The sequence below is a fragment of the Ischnura elegans genome, chromosome 12 (assembly GCF_921293095.1).
Source record: "Ischnura elegans chromosome 12, ioIscEleg1.1, whole genome shotgun sequence".
Lineage (NCBI taxonomy): Eukaryota > Metazoa > Arthropoda > Insecta > Odonata > Coenagrionidae > Ischnura > Ischnura elegans.
In genome coordinates, this window is record NC_060257.1 from 33,062,354 (window position 1) to 33,086,497 (window position 24,144).

Genomic DNA, 24,144 nt, shown 5'->3' on the forward strand with positions numbered 1-24,144 from the left:
AGCTGTCGAATACATTTTTGAATTGGAAAGTATCCAATTTGTAATTTTATCGAGTATTTTCATATTTATATTTCCTTTAAAAACTTAAAAATCTTCATTAGAGGGGAACTATTTGTTTATTTGTTTTTCATGAATTTTGGTTGCTTAGTAGAATTAACATGTGTCGGATCTAAAATGTTTTCCTGTGTACTATGTTTGTTAGTAGGAATTATAATTTTCTCGCACTCATATTTGCATTAAATCAGGAAAGTATTGTTCTACACTATGACTTGACTGTATTCAGCATAAATTTTTGTAGCTATTTTATCATCTTTCCGGGTGTTACTATATAAGGAAGGGGGTTCTGGGTCAATCTTAGCCGTATGGATCAATATTGCCGGTAATCTGTTTAGCATTATCAGTAAGCCAATAATCTGGTTACGTGCTACGAGCCTTTATCCGATATAGACTGGGCACGAACGTGGATTTCAAAGCCTAGAATGTTTAAAATAATGCATATTATGTTATGTTTTATTTATATAACGAAACAACCTCATGAAATATCCTCGTAATTCTTGTAGTTTGGTAGACCGGTGTTAAAAAAGATTTTCATTCCTGTATTTCAGCGACTTTTTTTTCCTGTTTGTTGTGGTTGTTTCCTTTATTAAGATATTCGCTGTAAATTAATCTATTGCATGCATTTTTATGTTAAACACTGTGTTGTTTCTTTATTTGAAAGCTTTGAAGCCATCATTTGTCTTGTTCATTAATACGTAGTAAGCTGAGTGAAAGTTTTATTTTAATAGGGTTTGTTTTGTCTTTGTAATTATTTTACTTGTATCGCGAGGGTTTGTTAATATTTTCGTACTTATATTAAATGTAAAACGATGAGACATTACTTCTTATTTTTGTGATTAGTTTCCCATAAATTACTCATTTCGATTTGAATTTCGTCCTTTCGTTTCTTCTTCGCATGTTTGTCATTATACAAACAACTGCAAATGGATTTTCTCTATCTTGCCGCGAGATGAGGCTCTTTTTTGCTTCTTTTCCCTTGTGTTTTTCCTCAATAAATGTGAGCGAATGCCAATTAAGGATAATTTCCGTCCTTTTCTATAATAAGTTATTCATGGTTTTTCAGTAATATATGATAGATTTGGAATTGATCCAATACTGTTCCATGTAGTGTATGCTTATACGTGGCCATATCCTTCTCTCAACCCGTTTTAATGAGCCTTGTGGTCCCTTTTCGCTTGAATTTGTTCTTTGAGACGTACGGTTTTGGGTTTTGTTCACCTCAGGCTTTAAATCGGTTTAATTTTTTTCCTTATCTAAATCGGAAATCGGAGAGTAATGTTTTCAATAAGTTTTCGCGATTTCCTCCACCTGTATTCTTTCATACACGCATTTTCCGTCCTTTTTTCAACATTGACATAAATTTATTAAAAATAAATGCTAATATATTAGGTGAAACTTTGCTTAGTGGCGAGGTAGCATATATGAAATTATTTCTTTCTCTTTTTTATTTTAGGAAAATTGATGTTTGAAATTATTGGATTTTTTCATAAATTTCTAATTTGATTTTTGAGTACGATAATTTTTCTGCCCTTGGTATGTTTTTTTTACGTGTTGGAAAATATAGGTTACAAACGTATTTGAAATATCGTTTTTATAAAAAAATGGTGAAAGGGTGAGCTAAGGTATTGGACGAGATAAAATGAAAACGTTGTATCAAATAATCTTTAAAATAAATCCTGTTCCTGATCACGAGTAACAGATGATGGACTAAGTTGGAACGCATGACTTAAGATAGTATTCATTGTATCTTTCCTAGTAGAAGTGGGTGTTACGCGATTGGCCCTATAAATAGAATTCTATGCTCTCAGCTCCTAGGTGGGCGTGTGGTGTTCTTTCGACGTAAGCAGCGCAACGGAGGTATCAAGTTGACGAATAAACAAGCGATGGTCTTGTCACATTTCTGCAATTGCCATACGCCTTACATTAGTTGATTATTACTTCCGGTTCTGATAGAATGTGGTGCGTTTGTATTTTTTATCATCCTCAGTGGTATGCTTCTTTCAATTTACAAGTGTATTGGTGGTTGCGGATATCCCGGGATTTACCAGATGCCTACTTGTATTGCCCGCTCCACTCAAATTTGAACTTATCATAACGTTCCAATAGAGGGAGCCAATGTAAAGCTAGAAAATGCAATACAATATCATGCATAAATGACGAGGAAGACTCGAAAAACCAAAATCCAAAATTATTGAAACGCATGTTTTTAGAAAGTTTACACTTTTTCTAAAGGGCTAATGTAACCGTTAGCCTGTCTCGGAATAGGATTTGGATGGAGAAGTATAGAAGTTAAATACCAATATAAAAGTTAAAGGTAATAATTCAGGTGTGCTGCGAGGTAAAATATTTCAAACTGATTCTTCCCTATTTTTATTTTAGGAAAATTTATTTTTAAAAAGAACAATTTTTCGTTATTTGCTTATTTCACGTTAGAGTACGATAGTTCCATGGCAAAATTTAGTGATATTGTCTGCTAAAATAGATAATCTATATTAAGTTACTGAAATATCCACCTAACAACTTCCATTGAGTCTTTATGAGACTTCTTTTTTCGGGTTTGCCCTTGCATCTATTGATAGTTTAGGACGATATTTAGCCACCGTTCCAGTGAAGATAGTTGATTATTTTGCTGGTGTAACATTATATATATTCCAATGGCATATTCTTTTTTATAAACAGGAGATATCAGATGGTGAGAAATATTTGTGTGTTGTGAGTAATATCTTGCACGCTGTCAAGACGATGCAGCAACAAAAAATGACAAAATTTAAAAAAATGACAAAATTAAAAAAAAAAACAAATGTTACGGTGCAAGAGATGTATCACTCTTTGGCGTTTTTGGCTTAACTTTGTGGAGTCAAAGCAATATTTCAAAATAAAATTCACTTTTTATGTTCCACTCTGACGATTTGTTAACGACCATGGTTGTGACACTTACGGCTTTTAATAAAGGTTCTGTGTGGAACGTAGAAAGTGAATTTTATTCTTTGAATATAATCAGAAACCTTGAATGGTCGAGTGAAACAAGTCACCTATTAGCCAATAACTTTCTCAATCAGGAAGTTGGTAAAATATCGTCTTTTATCAGAGATACATGCCCGAGAAATATTTATCAGAGAATTTTACCCGAAATAAAAATTTCCACTGATGTAAACAATTTTCATGTGAAATTTACCATTGTTTTTTATGTTCTATTAGTGTATTTATCTCATTATGTGTACGACTTATTGTAATGCTTTTCTGTTATGCTATACCGCACTACGTACACAACGTTTTAGTTTAGAAAGTCAATTACAATGTGAGTAAATATCATGCAAAACCATGTGTGGATGAGGAGGAAGAGCAGAAAAAACCAATTCACTTTCTAACCCGGTCCCCAATTGGAACGTTAGTGAAATACCATCCTAAACCAAACGCGGAGGTATGTCTAAAAAATATAAATTTGAATGGTTTTCGCGGCCAATTATGCTTACAAAATGTTCTCGGATGCGTCAAGTTAAAGAAATTCAAAGACACTAGTAATTGGCCTCATTTATAGGGTCGACATTCTTTTTTGTGAAGATTTCGTATCGTTAGAGGGTCGTCAAATAATGTACTCGAAATTTTCACTCGTCGAAACGCCTGCAACAGTCTCACCCGGTGCCTACCCCGGGAGTGTTTTACGAATATGAAATATCTTCTTGTCTTTTTTTCCTTTTTTCTTTGTATTTGCACTTATTTAACCTTGTTGTGTTTTTTATCGTGGTGTACCTCTATTCATTGAATTTCCTGAATTTTAGTGTTCTTGTAAAATATTAGTGGGTGAAAAGTCAAAAGGCACTAGTAATTTTTTTCTAAACAGAGTTATGTACAGAATTTAATAGAAGAACTAGTCAAAAACTTGGTGACCAAGGGATACGAGTGAGTTTCCCTATCGTACTGACATCGAGTGAAAATATATCTAATAATGCACTTCTAAATATGTAGTTGATCTCATTTGTTTTCCAAACCTAATTTTTGTACCTTACTCTGTTTAACAGTAATGATCTCTTATACCCCTTGGCTACTTACCCACTCATATACGGAAAGGCCCCCGATAATAAATGAAATTAATTGAAATCATTCTCCGCTGCAGTTATAACAATTTTGGGTGGGAAAGTTACCATTGTTTTTTACTTGGCGTGGGTGTATTCATCCCATTGCGTATACGACTTGTTTTGGTGCGAGTATATAAATAAGGCGGCTGAGGGGGACGTGGCTGGTTTGAGATTTCTCTCGTCCGTGGCAGCAGCACGCCCTTCGCAGCGCCACCTCTCGTCTCTATATCCCGCTGTTCTCTCTCTCTCCCCTATCTCATCACTCTCTCTTTCTATCCCCTCTTTTTACACCCCGCAGAAGTTGCCCGCCTTGGACCGGCCGTGACGTCATCGCCTGGGTCGTGACGTGCGACGTAGCGGGTCGATACTGCCTCTCACACCCCCCCTCCGCTCTGCGTGGGCGGACGTCCTGAGTATCCCTCTGCTCAGTCGCTTCCCAAACGGGGACGAAGCTGGCCGGGATCCTGGCATCGATCTCGGGACACCAGGGAGTGTGTCCGCTGGCATCCGGAAGGTGGTGTTACAGGAGGGACGTCGTGGGACTCTGGTTTTTGCAGAAGTTGTCCCTGAGCTGGTTAACATCACACCGATGACATACGACGTCGCCAGCGGGATACCTTTTCTCTGCTGTCCTTGCCCCGACTTCTTGCTGTGATCGATCACATTCTCACTCCGCGCACCCCTTTCCCTTCGCCTTCCCAGCTCCTGAGAGTTCCCACACACCAACATGGCAAGCTGGCCATTGTGATATCGCTACTGTTTGTACCTGAGATTAAAAAAAATAGGAGGCGTGAGGGATAAAATAAGCCGCTGCCGTGTGTGTCACGAACGGTATATCGAAAGGAAAGGACTGGATCGATTCGGGGAGTTCTCCAGTTGAGGCGCAATAGCGAGGTGCTGCTTCCTTCGTTCCTCCATACGAACTTTGTGTGTGCGTGTTTGTATATATAGAAATCGAAAGAGGAGTATTTTTGTTTCTGGCACGGATGAGTAGATTCTCTTAACGTATTCTGCGCGTAGTCAGTTTGTATTTGTTTTTTTTACATAAATCCCAATCCTGTGTGCTCGTGTGCTATAGTGCTGAGTGGATTTGAAAATCAGAGCCGTCGCTAACGGTCCACCACGGCAACTTCGCATTTAGAATCTCCTGTCCAGTTGAGGGCTCTCGAGTAAGACATTTACGTAACAGGGACGCAGCAGAGACAATTAAAGGGGCTGTTTGTTGGGGGTACACAAAAACACTCCCGTTGACCTGCGTCATCATTTAAGATATATCGATCGTGTGAAACGCATACCGAGTCTGCAGCCGTAAAACCCCTCCAAACCGCCCTCACCATGCACGTGGAAATTCAGGTGGCCCTGACCTTTGTCATTTCCTATCTGTACAACAAACTCCCGCGCCGGCGCGTCAACCTGTTCGGCGAGGAGCTGGAAAGAGCGTTGAGAGCGAAATTCCGAGGGCACTGGTACCCGGACCGTCCGTCCAAAGGATCGGCCTTCCGCTGCCTCAAGACTGGCAGCCCAGTGGACCCTGTCCTCGAGGTAGCAGCCAGGGAGAGCGGCGTCCCCGTCAGGGACGTCCTGGAACACCTCCCCAGAGACCTGGCCGTGTGGATCGACCCCGGCGAGGTCAGCTACCGCATTGGCGAAAAGGGCGCCGCTAAAGGACTCTACAGCGAGGCTGCCGAGGCCGCAGCGGCCGGGATGCAGCCGGCGGCGTCCGTCGCACCGCCCGTCTCCGTCTCTGACCCCGACGCGACCAACGAGGAGGAGCACGACGGGGAGGTTTGCAAAACTTTCAACCCGGAGGCCCAGTGCTTCAGGCCCATCGACGCGGTCGCCTCCAGCCTCGGAGGACTGTCCCTCTGTTCGCCACTGGCGTGCGCCCCGCCGGCGGCCGGCGGGTCGCCCGCACCGCCACCGACGCCCCCGGCGGCCTCTGCTCCCGCGTCCCCCGTGGCCCCCGGATTCCTCCCGCGACCCCCCGCACCGCCCCTGACCTTCACCACGGCCACGTTCGCGCAGACCAAGTTCGGGAGTACCAAGTTGAAGAGTAGCAGCAAGCGGGCGAACCGAATGTCCCCGACCGAGTTCTCCAACTACATAAAGCAGCGGGCCATCATCCAGCAGCAGCAACAGCAACAACAACAGCAGCAGCAGAGGCAGCAGGTGTCGCCCTCCCAGAGGCCCAGGTCCATCTCGCCGGACATCCGGAGTCCGAACTCCGCCGCAGCCGGTGGTCACCCACACGCTTACTTCGGCGCCGTCGCAGCCGCTGCCGCTGCGGCCGCGGCTATTGCCCACGCCCAGTCCAACGGCTCTCAGGTTAGTAGTAACCGGTGTATTCTTTTGTTTATCGGCGAGTTTTACGTGCTTGCAAAAACGTAGGAGGACGTGCCTTTTTTCGTGACGTATGATATAATTGAAGGGATCCAGTTAAAAGAGTGCCCACCATCATTTTTGGCCTCACTGGATTGGCAAAACAATATAGCAGCCATATCAGTTTAGCTAGGATTAAACTCATTATGTGATTTAACGAATAAATATATAGATTTTATACTAATGTGTTGAAATTGGTCGTTAAAAAATTACAAATAATTATGGATTTTACCAAACTTTAAAATGTGAATATCTCAAAACACTAGAAATGATGGTTGGCCCTTCAATTTACTCTATTATCTTGAAAATTTCACAGTAAGAAGAATTTACCCTTGTCAATATTTACCTTTATCTCAATTCTCAAGAGTTTTCGTCAATAATGCCACGTAATCAGCCAAGGCGACTGGCTTCCAGCTGAAACAATCACTCGTGATTTGAACTTTTGCTAGTTTGATCGGTGGCGTGATTCCTTATCTTCGTTTAAAATTTTGGCTAGAATAGCAGAGTTTTACATTTTTTACGTCCAAGTTTTATATTACGTTTGCGAAAACTGAAGAGGACGTGTTATTGTCGCTTGATTGTCTTTTTTTCGATATGTGTTGAAAACTTTCTCTATCATGTTCAAAATGTTCAGTTTACGAAAACATTTACCATTGTCAACACATGCCTTTACCTCAATTCTCAAAAGTTTTCCTTTCAGATATTTTCTGTTGTCTTATATTGGAAATAGAGGGAAATGTTGAAAAGGTTGTGAAAATCCGCGAAAATGTCATTATGGTAGCATAATTTTTAAACAAGTTATATGTAATGAGAAATGGCATTGCTACTGGTTACATTTTTTTCTCTTTTCAACCGTATTACTACTTAAAACTTTCGCTATCATCTTTAATTTTTTCGGGTCAGCAGGTTGAGCCATTGTTAACATTTACCTGTATCTGGAAGATGAGAATTTTTATTTTAGAAAATATGCTGTGATAAAATTATCATTTTTGTGATACAGTTCAATTTTTAAAAACCTCTTCTCGATATAAAAGCAAAATTCAAAGTGATTTTGTAAGTTTTAATAAAGTATAGCTTCAGGAAAATGGACCAGTCCAGCGAAAGTGATGCCACGTCAGAAAATGTAATTCCGTGATTATTTACATGATAAGGTGACACCAAAGGTGTTGATTCCCTATGTTTGTTTAGACCGTCTTAATATCTAGTAATATTTTTACATATTGGGGCATTGTATTGTAAAACAACAGCTCCTCTATGTATGGAAGTCTTGTTCATGATTTGGGGAGCATATCGTGATAAGTGTGGCCACGTAATTACCCAAGGCTTCCAGCGGAACCAATGCATCTTGACTTGAGTTTTAGCTAGTTTTATTGTTGGCGTGACTCCTTTTCTTCGTTTACAATTTTGGTTATGATTTGAATCAGCCTTAAGTTACAGGCTTTTAAATTTTATTTTTTGAACTAGTAGCGAAATAAAATATTTTAATCTTATAGGTATTCTTGAGTAATCATTTTTTTAGCCGGCAGTGTACGGTTGACTCGTTACAAAACAAATACGTAAAAATTCAGCATTCATTTGTCACTCATCGTCTGAAATTGGATCGGTTCCCTCCGATTTATATAGCTCTGCTATTTAAGTTTCCGTTCCATGAAGATGATTTTTTTTACAATTTTCCTACAGTTAGCACACATGTTTGAGGCATCATATTTTTTGGTAACTAAGCAAAAATATACATTGGACGGAATATGTTGTTCAATTACTGGAAAGCTTTGTTATACTTTAGTAAGTCTTCCATTGAAAAAAATATTCCAACTCTTTCTATACTTTCAACCTTGATTTCCCGTTTGATGAAATTAAGAAGTATAAATCAAACGATAAGTTTGACCTAACTTACTCGTACACCTTGAACTGATGTGTATTCTTGTGTTTTTCCTGCTTCAGTATCATCCAGGCTCATTTTAACACAGCAGTAAATACAGGTTAATTTTAAAAGCTACCAACTATCGTCGCATGAAATTTTGGAAGCATTATACATTATATTTATTCAGTTATCAAGTTCGATCTATAATAAAAATAATTTTCCACGTTACCATGCGTTTTGCAGAAGGGCAATGTTGACATTGAATTTTTCCACATATTATTATAAAAGAGAATTGCTTTAATATTATATTAACAAGGTTAAAAATAGTGGCATGAATACCGCACTGAAATAATATGTTGCATGAAAAAATCTTATTATATAGACCATTGCATTTACTAGTGGAGATAGTCCATAGACCAGCCTGAAACAAAGATGGTTTATTTTCGATACCTGTTATTTATTTCTTGAAGCTGTTGCGTTGCTTTTAAAACTTATTACGTGGCTCCAATATGGTGGGATTTTTCTCATATTTTTTTCAATTTGAGCGTGTAGCACCAATTACTGTATCAATTAATTTTCTTGTCGAATTGGCGGCCCAAATATTGATTTTTCGAATGATTACGTGTGTTCGCGTCGCACATGATTGGCTTTGCATTGCTTTCTTTGTATCGAGTATGTTATGATGATAATTTTTCAACCCCAGACGTCGAATCACGGAATTATCTCGGTTTTAGCGAGAGTGACGGAATGTCACCGTGACCTTGGCGAGTGACATCGCTGACAACTCCTGGATTAGTTTCTTGCCTGCTCTAAATTAATTTTCAGCTGTGTAGCGTGACAGTGGTTGGATGTAAGTTGCAAATTATCGTTAGGACTGTACTTAACTCAATATTTACGTCAATTAAGCGGCGGCGAAGTATGAAATTTAGCGGATGAGGTTCTGTTGTTGTTCTTTCAAGTATTGATTTCACTCTCATATATTGTGATTACGTCTCCGTGCGGGTTTCCCATCATTTATTTTTGCAGGAATGGACTATTTGTGATTCAGTATAGTCATCATTTCTTTCACTCTAATAGTGGTATTGATATCATCTGTAAACAGTACTTGTATACACATTTTACGGCGTATTTCTCACATAGAATCGAAATGAGGATATGAAAACTGAAAAACGGTCACCACTTAGACTTTAGAGTCATGATTTTTGAGTATAGTGCCACTTGGTAATTGAAGTACTTAAGAATTTTAACTAAAACTTTGAAATAATGCGGTCATCAAAGATCCCTGCCTCGATAGTTACACCATACGGAGTAGTAATAATTTTTTCCCTGTTTCCTTCATGGCGTAGTGACGGGAGTCATCAGTAAAGATAAATCCTTTGACATACCTATGGAATTGGAAACTGGGAATTGGAATCCCCAATTTCTTCATCTCTTGCAGGATACTTCTTTTCAAATAATTTTTTTGCATTATTTCGGGTAAAAGAGGAGTTACTTTCTCTATTAATGTATCGGTGTTTTCCTTTAAATCTGATTTGTGTGTATTACGCATTAACTAAATACTAGTGACGTGTGTTAAAATAAATTTGAGCTAGTTTCCGACGTTAATGCGTCAGTACAGAGGAATCTCGGATTTATTCAACGTGATACATGATCGAAATAGTATCTTCTAAACAAATTTATTTGAAAAATCAAAATTCTATCCGTTCCTAATACATACTTTGTGATTTTCTGTTCATGCTGAAGCATATCTCTCTAATTTTCCACTGCATATATTAATGTTCATTAGGAGACAGTTGGCGCTGCAGGACTGAAGCGAAGCTCTATTCTACAAACATTCACAATGGACATGCCTGATAGAAAACCCAGTAGACATAAGTAATGAATACAGCATTCATTAGGATGTGTGCTGATGCTGCTGAAGTAGTGATTATTCATTGCGTCGACTCTCACTATCTTCGGAGTGACATTTTCCGGAACGTTATAGAAATAGGGTACGCACTTGAAATAAAAATATACTGAACTCATTTCCCCTGTGCCTTCGGCATTTAATACTAGCTTCTAGTCGTTATATATTAGAATTGTGCTCCCAAACACAGTATAGTTTATCATCCCGTTAAAACATAGTTAACCTTTAATTTATTGTTTTGAGCATTTATAATGTGCATAGCAAATGTGGGGGTGAGAAGCTGGAGGGTACAAGTGATTTTCTTTCTAAACTGGGTCAAGTACAGAAATTGATGAAATAAATTCACAAAAACTTTGTGGCCAAGGGATAGGAATGATTCTCTGCTCTGAGCTTTAATCGAGTGGAAAATCAAATGCACTACTCGGTATCCAGTTTATCTCGTTTGTTGTCTTAGCCAAATTTCTGTTCCTGACACTGTTTAGAAAAAAATCACGGTCTTCTTACCCCCTCAGTTGTAAACTCCGACTTCTTCTTTTGTCAATCGACCTGGCGTATGCGAGCTCAGTGTAATTACTTATAAAATGGCACTGATATGACGAAACCTGGGTCGTTTAACATAAAGCATGCGGAGTATGCAATTTTTGATGCAATGAAGATCAACAACTTCTACAATGTATTTCATGAGATGATTTCTTAAATTCATTTATGTAATCTTCAACCTTTTCTGAAATTCCCTCAGGGTCACCTTCACCCCGGCTACGGCGGTCCATTCCACCAGTCCGCACCGGCGTACGCGCCGCCCCAGCATCACCACGGCGGGCCACACCACCCGCAGCCGCACCACGGCGGCCACCACCACAAGTACTACCCAGACAACAATCGGGGAGGGAGGCAAGTCGCTGCTCCGTCTCCGGCCTCCGCGAACCCGCCGGCACCCCAGCAAGGACCCGCCACTTCGTCGTCTCCCTCGCCGGCATCCTCTTCGCCGGCCTCCTCGCCATCCACCTCGCCCTCGTCAGGCGGCGGACAGGGCAGCCAGCAGGGAGACAAGCAGCTTCTGGAAGGACTCGGAGGCTTCGGTCTCCAGTACCACCACCTGCTGGTCGCCAACTGAGACGGCCGCTGGGAGACACGTCGCCGGGCCGCGGGGGGTGTAGCGCCGACCCCCGCATTCTCCACCTCCTCCTCGCCCACACCCACACACCCTTGCAACACCAGCCAGCCACACCAGCACCAACCTCGCACCATTAACCCCCGGCATAGGTTCAGCTCTGGAGATCAGAGAAAGCCATCTATAGTGGAGGCGCCCGAGCGCGAGTGTGCTCCGCTTCCTTACCGGGTCCAGAAGCCGTCTACGTTTTTAGTGGAGGCGCAGGTGCGCGGATGTGCTCCGATACCCTACCGGATCCATAGACGGCAGAATCAGTGGTCACCGCGGGACGCCAGCAGCCCGGCAAGGTTCCTAGCGAGCAGCTGATGTCTGGATGGCGGGGTTACCTCCGGGTCGTGCCTGGTCTCGGGTCCATGAGATCCCTCCGGGATATCCGGCAAACCTCTCGCCCCAAAAAATGAACCCCGGTCTTCCTCGTGCGGCGGTATGATTCTGTTAAATACCTCTCCCTACCCGATAGCGAACTTTTTACGGCATGCTTGAGTCAACCGGCCCTCGCAAATCTAGTCCCCGCGCGCCAAGTCCACGTACTTCAACGTCCCGAATGCTTTTTTTAAGGCGTAACTCGCATTCGCGAGGGCAGGAGGTAATTCAAGTATCCAGGTGCCAATTAAGAACCAGAAAATGATTGCCTATGTGAGAGCAATGGAAGTTGCGTGGAGATCACGTCTCGGCAGGAATGAATTTCACGGAAAAGGGGAAGACTCGCGAGCCATGCCTTCTGCTATCGATTCCCTCGCCACGTATACACCTACAAGCACCCCTCTCCAAGGTCCCGAGCTCCTGCTCCCTTCCCCTACTCCAGGCCACCCATCCGGTCCTAACGCGGGACTAAACTTCGCACCAACCATACTTTCCCTCTCTGTATGGGAAGACCGCGCCCTTAGGAGCAGCTGAATGTCGTCTATATGGGATTTAGAGAGTTTGATTACGAAGGATGAACTCTTTCCTGTCCTCGTATTCTGGAAATGCACCTCATCCTGTTGAGGGCCATTTTCTCATAAGTTGAACGCCCAGTTGAACAGTTTAACATCGTTTTATCTGAGGAAAATGAGGTCTTGCACACTTGGATACACATCATATGAGCATTCTTATCCTTTTGCAGGCCATATATAGGCAGCCTCCAGGTTTTTCCTGTTATAAGGATAAGCGGCGTACAGTGGAGCTGATTCACATCATCCAGGAGAGGAACTACGGGCTAGTATACGTGGCATTGCACAGTTGATGGTGCATCATGGAGCAGTCCTTGTCGCAGAAGGTGTCGAAGTTAGCATGAAGGAATTTGGAGTGGTGCTTAGTTGGTGCTGGGATCTTAAGATCTAGGGTGCTGAAGGGATTGGGAGGGTCTGGTTTCGTGCTATTTTGCTCGTGTGCCGTACGTGTTGTGAAGTGACCGCGTGTGTGACCGTCTTGTGTGCTGGAGACTGAAGAAGAATGGGCTAAGGGTTGTGGATGTATATCTCTGGCCCCGTCCCCATTCTTCCAGTAAGTGGAGCTACGCCCGGGGTGCACCGTGGGCTTTGAGGGTAGGAGTCGTCTACTGGGAACAGAGGCCACCCTGCCGTCGAAATTGGAAGAGTTAGGACGAGGTCAAAAGTGGCGAGGTGCGAAGGCACCACTGCTCCTGCTTCTTTTCTGCCCCCGTACAATGCCTCCGACGTTAGCTCCACATGAACACCAACCGCCCCCGCCGATTTACCTGCCTCCGATTGGGGGTGCAACAACACACACACAACTCACATAGAACACACACACAACCACACAAAATGGCCGCGGATGTGGATCCCTCAATCCCTCCGTGGTTGCAAAATTTGAAGTTACTCAGTGTAAAACTTTGCCTTGTTTTTTTACCGCATACGTTTAAAATATCGTTACCATTACTATTATAATTAGGAAGATACAATGATATATATACATGAAATATATACATATATGAAAAAATATATGATAATATTAACACGGATTATTAATTAATGCCTATTTTTAAATTTGGAGGTTGAATTTTATTTTTTTACCCTTTTGAATAATGTTATGTAACTAATGTGTAATTTGTAGGGTTGTCGTTGTTTGTATTTTTGCAATATTTGGTCATTCGTCTCTTTTTTGATTTTCGCAAAGCTTCTGCTCGAAGCCTTTTTGAATGGCAGTGTGTGCAGCGAATATTTTTTTGTAATCTTATTTCCCGTGCTTCGGATAGCACTTAGTCGTGTCGACCCATTTCATGAGCTCCCTAATGCCCCATCATTGAGGCAGTAGGATGCACTCTTAAGGGTTGGGTGACTATTTTTCTCCTGTCAAACCCAGCTCCCTGTTTTATCTTAATCTTTGTAATACGCTTAACACCATAGCCGCCCAAGTCTGGCGTCATGTTTTTTGACACCTCCCTCTCGTTAAAGAAGGCTATCTTTCAACACATTCGCATCTTGATTCAAGATGGTAAAATCAACGCCATTACTCTCCACCATCACGTTGTTGGACTTTAGTGTTAGAAGACTTCCGTTCACGTTGATATATTGATTTTTTTATTGTTTCCTGATAGTAAAATAACAATCTGACTCCCGTTACTGACTAAGAGTTAATGACTCAGCCTGATTTAAGCCGTGGCCATAGAGCCGCTATTATAAGCAATCACCGCAACACCGTGACTCTACCATATGTTCGTGATTTTGCGGACCACCGGGTCAGTGGTCAGTTCGGGCAGATGTTCCAGTACGCTTAGGAAGCTAACCGTCGGTTTCAGCGAGTGTTGCCGTACGCTTACAAGGTTGGTTTCGGCACTCACAATAGTACGCTTATGGGTGTTACGGTCGGTTTTTAGGGGCGTAGCAGTACGCTTATGACGTGAGTGATCGGTATTTGCATGCGTGGCAGTACGCTTACAAGGTTAGTGGACGAATTATGCATGTGGCTCTGTGCGCTTTTGAGGTAATTGTCCACTACAGCTTGCGTACCAATAAATATTTGAAGGTAGTGTTCGTTACGATAGAAATCAAGCTTATAACGTTATTTTTTTGGTTTCGTATGGTGTAACAGGAATCTTAAGGATGCGAATGGGTCAAATTGTATAGTTTACAACCGTTCCGTTCTCAGGATTATACCTTTGTGGCGTCAGCTATCAAAACAGCAGTGAAAAGGTTAACGGCGACGAGTTATTTGTCACAGTCACTTTTTTTGACATCCACACTCACCTTCCCCGGCCTTCTCCCTCTACCGCCATGAACTTATCGATCAAACAGGAATCCCTACGTCGGCAGCCTTTACGAACGTCATCCTCCCACCCCACCATTGGCCCTTCCCATTCCCGTGTACCCAACAGGCTCATTCAGCCCAAATAGACGCAAACTTTCCATTTCCTCCTTATCTTATCGCAAGGACACTCAAGAGCTCGTCTTTCTCTGTCTCTCTTTTTGGTTTTCTTTCCTCGAATCGTTACGTTTCTTCGTTCTACGCACTTTTTTGTTTCTTCAATTCCGTCGTATCCTTGGTGGGACAGCTGGTACTTAAATTATTGGACTTGCCAGTGTGCAATCACTGTTTGTTGCGTTGAATACTATCTTGTTTCTGTTTATTCTCAGAGAGGCCGTAAATGAAGCTCCCCTACCCGTTACTTATCACGTAATGAAGCGATGAAAGCGTGGAGAAATGCGTTGATTGTGAACATTTGGATTGAACCAATTCCAATGCAGAATATCGTTAGAAAATCATGTTTTCATTTGTTACTTCAATTTTACTAATTTATGAGGTAACTCTCGGACTTTTCGCAAAATAAGCTCTTCAAACTCTGACTTATCATTATAATGAAGTGAGAATAGGTTTGAGAAATGTTTTTAATATTTAACCTTTACATCATTAATAAATTCCACTTCATAAATTTGGGTAGAAAGCATACTCGGCTCTGTTGTAAGTTCTAAATTTTCATTTTACTAATTTTCTCCTTATTTTTCACTTGGAAAGTATGTCTTACGTGTCGCATATTTCCATAAAAATCAGGGCCCATTTCGTCGACGAGCTATTTTTAGGATGTAGTTTCGCTTCGCGATTCCCTTTTGAAACTGCACTCCGTAAATTACGACGGCGACCTTTGTTCGCGTTTCAAGCCTTGTCCCTCGAATACTATCGAGCTCACTGAAGCTTTCGAGAGCTTCAAGTGCCAGTATTGCCACCCGCGAGGGATTTAGAGAGTTGAAAACGTGGCAAGCACAATAGCAAAAGCACTCCCCATGCATATTCCACCCATTCGCCATTTCCTCCGCTCAAGTTATCGACGTTGAACTAGGCGGAAAAGGGGGGAGTGATGAGGGTTGCATCCCTTCCCCTGCCGTCCCCGCATTCTTCCCACCCGTCTCCCCAACCTCCTCACCCTCAAAATTCCCCTCCCCCCACTCTCTCCCGTGACGCAAAACCGCTTTATAAAGCGCCATCACACGAACACCTCCCCTTTTCCGACTTCCTTGCCCTTCCCCTGCGACACCCTTCGCGGATACCGGGGTAAGAATAGGCGCAAGGTGTTTGCCAGCCCCTCCATCGCCCCCTCCCCCCTCTCTCTCTCTCCCTCCCCCCCCCCCCCCCCTCGCACCGCATTCCCACGGTATTTGCGCACTTAGAACCGCGAAAAGGGGGCCGCCTCTCCGGACCCGCCGACTTACCACCCGCAACCCGACCTCATGCAGGGTGGTTGCAGGCTGAACGCCACTGCCGGTCAAATCACGTGATTTGGAGAGGAAGGACAAGCGTTATCACTTTCTTCCTAAACCTAGGTCATCATGTTGATGCTAATGTCATAGACAGGCGCGCACACTATCGTAGTGAATTATGCGGAATTGGGTTGCTTTGAACTGTTCGCAATCATGCTTTAGCTCGTTGCAGTGTTCCCTTTCTATCGAAGTCGCAGTTAAGTGTTAGACGTGAGTCGCCTTCCCCCTAAACCAAGGTCATAATGTCGATCAGTACCTATTTCATAGCCGTGCGCATTTATTATTGTTAAAATTTTTGCGGAGCCGCGTTCTCTTGAGCAGTCCTCAATGACGTTCTTGCTCTTCTCAATGTTCACGTCTCATCAAAATCACCGTTCTCGCATCAATAAGCAACTATTTATTTTTTCGTGATTATTGATTTTGTATTTCGGTCATTCTGTTGTAGGCATTAGCATTCAATTAGGTCATTATTATCAGACGAAGTTTTTTTGCTTCCAGCTCTTCACTTTCACGTTCTAATTGTTCGCAGTAAATTCCTCAAAATAAATTTTTTCTGCATAATCTGACGATCTGTTTAGCTCATCACCTTCTTCATCTTGAACGTATATCGTGTTCACCTCGTATGATTGATGTGCACATTTACCATTCGTGTAAACTTGGCAGAGTTGTGTTGATATTCTGTGTATACTCTTACTATGCTCCAGTTAGTGTTCTTCGCGTTGTGCCTACGCCCTCAAGAGTTCTTCGGTAAATGGCATGACCTTCACCAACAACCTATTGCGGGTGCTCTATAGCCTCTTTCACTATCCATCATGCGGTGCGCACTCGCACCTAAAACGATTGGGTTGCAGTCGCGCTGCTGTTCCTCAAACTGCGCAGGTTCCTCGAATCACCGCTATTGCGTCGATAAAGGCAATTGATAAAATATGGATGCGAACAGTTCTTTTCAACGTGAGCTGGGGGAATAGTTACCAGAAGAGGGTTTAGTTGACTATGATCGTACCGTATTTTCTGTTCAGAAGTGAGATCGGGAGCTTCATAGCGGTAGGTTGAAAACATCGATTCGAAACGGAAACGATGGAAACTAATTTTAATTTTCTAAAGCTGTCCCTCCCCTCTCCCTCATTATCCCAAGCATCACCAACTTGACTATTGACAACCGTGTGCCTGTTAAGCATTACTGGCCCTCCAAACATCCATTTAGCCTTTGAGGTGTCGAATAGTGGAAGGACTTCAGTGTTTTCGTCGGAGTGGGGAATTCACTTAAAAGGATCGTGTATCCTCAAATTAATGTCCATAGATCAAAGCTGAATGCCTTTCTGCTTCAAGCATGTGTGTAATTGAGCGATTTTATCTTTTTTCATTGAACTATTAGGGAGTAGGAGATTTAAAAAAAACCGGTTGCTAAATTTTTCATACAGTGATCATATATTGATGTTCTCCGATTTTTCGAACCGTTAAATCGTATTGATGTAAATCGTTAACATCCTAACCATGTTTCAGAGTTTAAACGATCCATTGAGCAGATGACCGACTTATCATATGTAGTTTATGTATCGTAAAATTGGAGGAATTGCTGTTTTTCTGTTCGCAAGAGCCTCTTAAACAATATGTTATTTCTGTCCGTTGTCATTAGCTGAAGTATGAACTGTGGAAACTTAAAAGAATCATGGGTGAGCAGGTGTTAACACTGGCAGGATTAATCCGTCTAAAATGCCTCAATTATTTAGGGTTCTTTTTTGAGTCACTAAATTACAGACCGTTTTCAAAAACTTGGGCGTTTTTAAGCGTTCATGAGATCAAGAGTCGAAAATAATGAGAGGAGTCTCCTGTGATGGATGTGTCTTCAAATGGGGCGTTGAATTGGCAGGGTGAAGAAATTGGGTTCGAATATTAAGCTGTAACACCATCCCCCTTGAGAATCGAGCCGATTTTTTTTATTCCTTGAATACAAAATGGTTACGATTCCTGCGTCACGATGTAGACATACAACGTAATGTCTACCGTTCGAAAAAAAAATACCGCCAGAATCAATATTATTAAATGTATGTATTCACAAAATGGTACCTGACTCATTAGAATTGAAAAAATGGCTGAGGAGTGATGGTGTAAATAATCATTATAATTATCATTGTTGTAATTATGTTATGTTGAACGGAAAATACGCGGGTTTTGAAAAAAAAGATATATAGTTTTCATTTTGATTGTTGACTCGAAACTGATGTGAAACCTAAATAAATGGAAGCTCTGAATTTTTAGCAAAATATTTAGAATTGTAATTGCTACTTCCTTGGATTTTTTCTGGCTGTGTTTTTTACTTCCCCGCCACGGAATAAATTTGATTTTTTCCTGTCAAGGGTATTTTGGTATCTTTCACACCCTCTTCCTTATGAAGAATTACTTCCACCTCTTCTTTCACTGTTTACTCACAATGAAGTGTCAAAAGTCTATTCAACTCTCAGACTGCTTATACTTTTCATAACCAATCTAATAGGTGTCCATATTATTTTCGCGAAAAACATCTTTCTTTAAAGCTAGACAGTAACGAGTCCACCCTCAAATGGAATATATTCCCTTAACTGAACCTAAGCATCCGCGATTTTTATTCACAAAAGATTATTATAGGCGGCGTTTCGATCAATAAATCCACAAATTATTAAAATATGCATATTAAAGTTATTATGATAAAATATTCACAGTTTAAAAGATGTGTACGCCTAATGTTTAGGAATGCCTAAAAAAAGGTTTAGATTGTTGTGTTAACTGTATTGTATATAATATATATTCATATATAATGTGTAGAGGAGGACAATGTTCATAAAAATAGTTGACCTTTTCCCAAGTTTTGGGCAAATAACGGCTTTGCCTATGAGGATTCGTGCGATCAAGGGAAAAATTATCACAATAGTAGCTTCCAAGAAATGATACAAATCGTAAATAAGTAAACCTGTTGGCTGTTTATCGAATTTTTCTACTATTTCCACTATTACCTGCTATGGTGTTTAATACCTTAATACCTTGAAAATATATATATGATAAATATACTTTTATACGTACGTGGACATTATCATGTTTAAAGAAAACTATTTGCAATTGTATGAGAGCATTATTTAAAAAAAGAAACGCTGTTTAGCGAATCCCTGTGTCTTTATTGGTACGATATCCAATTTCATAGGCATAGTATGATAGATGCTTTTCCCTTTTTTTTCTCAGTTCTGCCAGTACGGTATAAATACGGAATAAGAAACTGACCTTCACTTTCTCAACAATGAAAGGTTTTTTTCTTTCGTATTTGCTGCTGTCGACGATTTGCGCTCTACGTAATTCCATTCCCTCTGACAGTCCTCTTACCATTATGACGTTCCGGATGGCAAACTGATGACCTGTGGTCTTAAATGAAAGAAATAACCAATTCACTGACGATAGCTATTTTGTAAACACAATTTTGTTCTAGTCTGCAATATTGTCAAGTGCTACCATATCTTCAAGATACTGCGAGCACAGCCTTAGGTGGCGATGTACGGGCAATTAGACCCTTTTCGTCCTTATACTCCAAAAATAGGCCTTGGAAAATTGTTCCCCATACAATGGACGTCTAAATATTTATATCATTTTGGACGCTGTGTGTGTATTCGTTCTTGAGGTGAAGACAGGCTATAAAAAAGTATAAATATATGTGTAAACGAGAGTTTATTTGTGGTGACAAACTCATGTTCGTGTTTTTAGGATGACTGAGAATTTGTTCTGGGGTTCCAACCCTTGGGTGTGATCTGATATGTGATGCCATCTATAAACTCTGGAATGATGAGTACGGAAAAGGAAATGAAGGAGAAATAACCTGTGGTCTGCCTCTGAAGGGTGCATGTGAGCTCTCAACCATTGACGCGCTTGATAAGAGGCTGAGAAGTAAGAAACTCGAGTATCTCCAGTGCGCCTGCGAAGAAGAGCTCGTCTCCGACGATTAATATAAGTATATACGTCCCGACGTCGGATTCAAACGTCGCGGGCATCCTTCACAGTACCCGCAAGCCACCTCTCCCACAGCCCAACGGCGAATGAGTCGCGAATGGCCCATTAGATCAGGCGCGAAAAAGTCTTATAAAGCGATCGTGTTGGGTGAGGCGTTGTTAGTTACGGGATACACATGTACCGCAGTCAAGGTCGATATCAAGACTTTTCTCGACGAAAATTGTTTGGTTGTTGCTCGCCCTTGGCCCTTCGTGGCCTGTTTTCACACTATTTGGTGAGCAAGCAAAAATACTAATTAACGAGTACACAATAATAATTATTACAATTATAACCATGTCCTCGAAAATTTACTTTTTTATTGACAGTAGAGTTTAGCTCACAGGAAATCCCTATCCCTCAAAATTCATCTTAAAGCTGTAAATACAAAAAAAGTATTATGTCCTTTTTAATAAAAAAGAGAGAGTGCAAAAATGCTGTAAAATGGGTATTTGTTGCGAACGAAGATTACACTGGTATTGTGAGAAGAGAAACGTAAGTTTTTCTTAAGACAGTTTTGGACCTGCGTAGTGGGTTGAAATTGAAGAAGGAAGTCAGATTTTAAATACCGTTTGGAGGTAAAATTTAATATTGCTCTTAAAATACATTTAAAAATCGTGTAATTTGTTGAAAGTATATGTTGGTTCGTAACTTGAAGGCATTTCTTTATATAGAGCCATGTGCATTCAGCGAACAACTACGTAATCGTCGTGTCATTAATGTTATGTTGTATAGAGAAAGCGTTTAAATGAAGCAGAAAGATACACAATATCTTATACACAGATTATTATATATTTAAAAAAATGAAAAATCAATCCCATTTCAATTTAATACGTTCCCAACCAAAAAAATGAATATATATAAATATATAATTAAACATATTTTTTCATGATTTTGTAGTAGCTTGGATAACTTATTACAAGTACGTATCCACATACATACATGATGTTTCTGTGACAAGTTGGCAGGTAATATACTAATGCATAAGTGAGCGCAAAAAAAAAACATTGTTTTTCAGCTATTTGGGAATTAAAAGTTTTAAGAAAATTCAACTTTAATGCATTATTAATGATAGTTAGCGCCTCTTTATCTTGTTGTTCGCATGACTAATTTTTAAATTGGCACCTCACTGATATCTCCGATTCCAAAGATTGGATATGTGGCGCTAACGGAGTTCTTGCACTAATTTTTTTAAATCGCCTTCCTTTGGTGTTTCAATACCCGGAGATTAGATCCAAAAAATGTCCTATATACACTCATAATATATACATATATTTTTTTACTTACAGTTCCAATTTCACCAATTGAGTTGTTTCTCCATTCCAAATATGACGTCAATAGACTGGAAGGTGTATATGTGAAAAGTCTTAACTTTCAGTCGAAACTTTTGACAACTCATGTTATATTTGCGATTGTAAGCATTAAGGGATTGAGGATTTTACCACGGTGTTAGAGACAATAGAATTCGAATTGGTCTCAAACTTCTGTTTCAAGGTAGATTAAGCGAAGGATATCAAGAAATTTATTTTTATCTGATGCCACATTGATTGGTTGAGAAGAACCGCTGTTCAAAATGTGTAGTGACAGTGATACATACGGATTGAAATATTCGAAAAGATTTTACTCTATAATGCCATTGGGTTTAGTCAGATCTTCTTCCGTCTGAATACTTCAAAAAACAGCAATTGCTTTGAATAGGTATTGCAGCCTTACCAGCAAAACTCCTTTGTGATCCATTACCCGTTCGTCTCTTTGCCTATCAACGAAAGGTCCTGACAACAGAAAAAAACTAAATTGTGCAACTTTGAAAGCCCTGCAATTTAAAAGAGGCCGTACTGGTTAATGAATTTAAAAAGAATCTGTGATTTTTATGAATTGTTAAATGACATATTAAATGGGAAATTGATTGCCAAGATTTAATTCGATTATTACTCTTATGAGGTTTTCCCAAAATAAAAATGCTGGATCATTATCGACCAATTAAATTTTACCGTGAAAGATTTGTATCGCCAACCTGTGTTGGATTCGTTTTTTCAGAGGTGTATCTTCCACATGTGAATTTATTCAAGTGCGCCATATTGTTTCTTTCGGTACCCTAATTATCATAAATTGTGTATTGACATTCAAAGTACGAAAATGTTCAATTTATGTGTTATTTAGGTTAATGAAAAAACTTCTTGTATTGTTGTTCTTGTTTTTAATCTCTTATGCTTAACCTTTTTCCAGTTTACTCAACTCTGATTTGTCATATAGCTTGATGAAAACTGCATTTCCTCTACTTACTTCCTCTTTTTGATGAGCATTAAATACAGGTTCTCAGGTTTTTTTAGCTTGCACGTACACACTGGTACATTATTTTACAGTAATATTATTTTACATAATGTAAAGGTCATTTTCCGACCGCTGTTGTTAAAATGTTGAGCATTAACTCAATTCCATTGTGTGTGATACAAATGGTTCTGTTAACCATCATATTTTATTTACAAATTTTAGTTATTCTTTATAATGTTTATAGTTGAATTCTAGTCTGAGGATTTCTGTACTCCCTGCTGTAAAATGTTCACTACCAACTGAGGCCAAGAGGAAGAAGATTTATCATATTCTTATGCTCTATTGATGCCATCCATCTCTTCGGAAATAACAAACATATAAACACCGCATTTGGCTAGTCCTGAGGTTCGGATGGCGGCATATCGATGTTTTTTTATTTATCGATTGTTGTATTTGTGTATCGTTTTATCGACATTGTTGTCCTCTTCTCATATGATCTTGCTTTCCTATTAGTTTTTTTTTACTGTGAATGGCATCCGTCCTAAGGCAGAGCCATCTATCAATTCGTAGAAGGATAACCCATATAGTCTATGTTTTATTTGCTTTGCCTCTTTTACTTTGTGAATAAACTGGCCAATGTGCTGCACTTATGAGATAAATGTTTCGATTTTTAGTGTTTTTAGGTTGTTTTTTACTGAGATAAGAGAGAAAAAGTGTAGTTTTACTTGTGTTCTGAATCCTCCGACCAGTTGTATGAGACCATTTTGTTGTTTCTTGTATTATGTGTAGCAAAAGGCGAAATATTCGATGCCTGTGGAAGAAAATGAAGGATGACGTGCACTTTTTTAATTGAGTGCTTTCACCGCAAGTAATGAGAGTGAGAGAACGGAAAATATTTTCCATCCCCTTATATTACATATATTATTAAAAATAATAATAATAATAATATATACATGTGTATAGTCTATAATTTTTCATACTGTTGTACGAATTTTTAAGTTTATATTAAAAGATTTTCTGTGCATTCATAATCATTTGTCTTTTTATTGACTTTATTCCCCAAAGCCTTTCTTACCTAATACCTGTGATATATTTGCTTGCCTCCGATTCTTAATATGTCTGCGTTTTGGACGCATACCAATTAGATAATTTTGCATTTCACCCAAGAATATTCTGGCATAAAATATACTGTGTTTGTATGGAGTCATTGATTCATTTCATTTTTCGGTGGAAATTCTTTTCATATCTCAGCCTTGTTGATGCTGTCTGTATAACCTACCTGCATGTTATCATGCAAATCAGAATCGTGCACGTAATCTGCATCTCTTGCGTCCCAACTGTCGTATTCCATTCATTCCAATACGGATAACGAGAGCTCTGAAGAAGCTAAGATTCGTTAAGCGTTTTGTGGTAAGTCCTTTGACGAAAAGGTGGAAGACAGGAATCAGCTCTGGCGTAGTTAAAGCGACATCAGGTGTTCCACAAGGAAGCGTAATCGGTCCCCTTTTGTTCATTATATACATTAATGACCTCTGCTCCCGAATTAGCAGTAAAAATACGTTTATTTGCTGACGACGCTGTCATCTATCGTGAAATTAGTGATCAATCACTGTGATTATGAAATTTTATCATCGGATTTATACAACGTTTATTTGTGGAGCCAAGAGTGGGGACTCGACCATAATCTGAGCAAATGCATGTCGGTACATTTTTTGCAGATTTCG

At 40.2% G+C, this 24,144-nt stretch overlaps 1 protein-coding gene across 5 annotated transcripts in view; it reads left to right on the plus strand.

Moving 5' to 3' along the window:
- The window catches only part of LOC124169236 (protein Tob1), a 254,122-nt gene extending 230,671 nt beyond the window's left edge, over nucleotides 1-23,451 (plus strand). For all 5 annotated transcript variants that reach the window (XM_046547781.1, XM_046547780.1, XM_046547779.1 and 2 more), the window contains 2 exons: nucleotides 4,432-6,458; nucleotides 11,019-23,451. In XM_046547781.1, the coding sequence (XP_046403737.1) occupies nucleotides 5,469-6,458; nucleotides 11,019-11,393 (1,365 nt within the window). In that variant the 5' untranslated portion in view covers nucleotides 4,432-5,468 and the 3' untranslated portion in view covers nucleotides 11,394-23,451. The remainder of the gene's footprint in view (nucleotides 1-4,431; nucleotides 6,459-11,018) is intronic.
- Nucleotides 23,452-24,144: the final 693 nt, after the last annotated feature.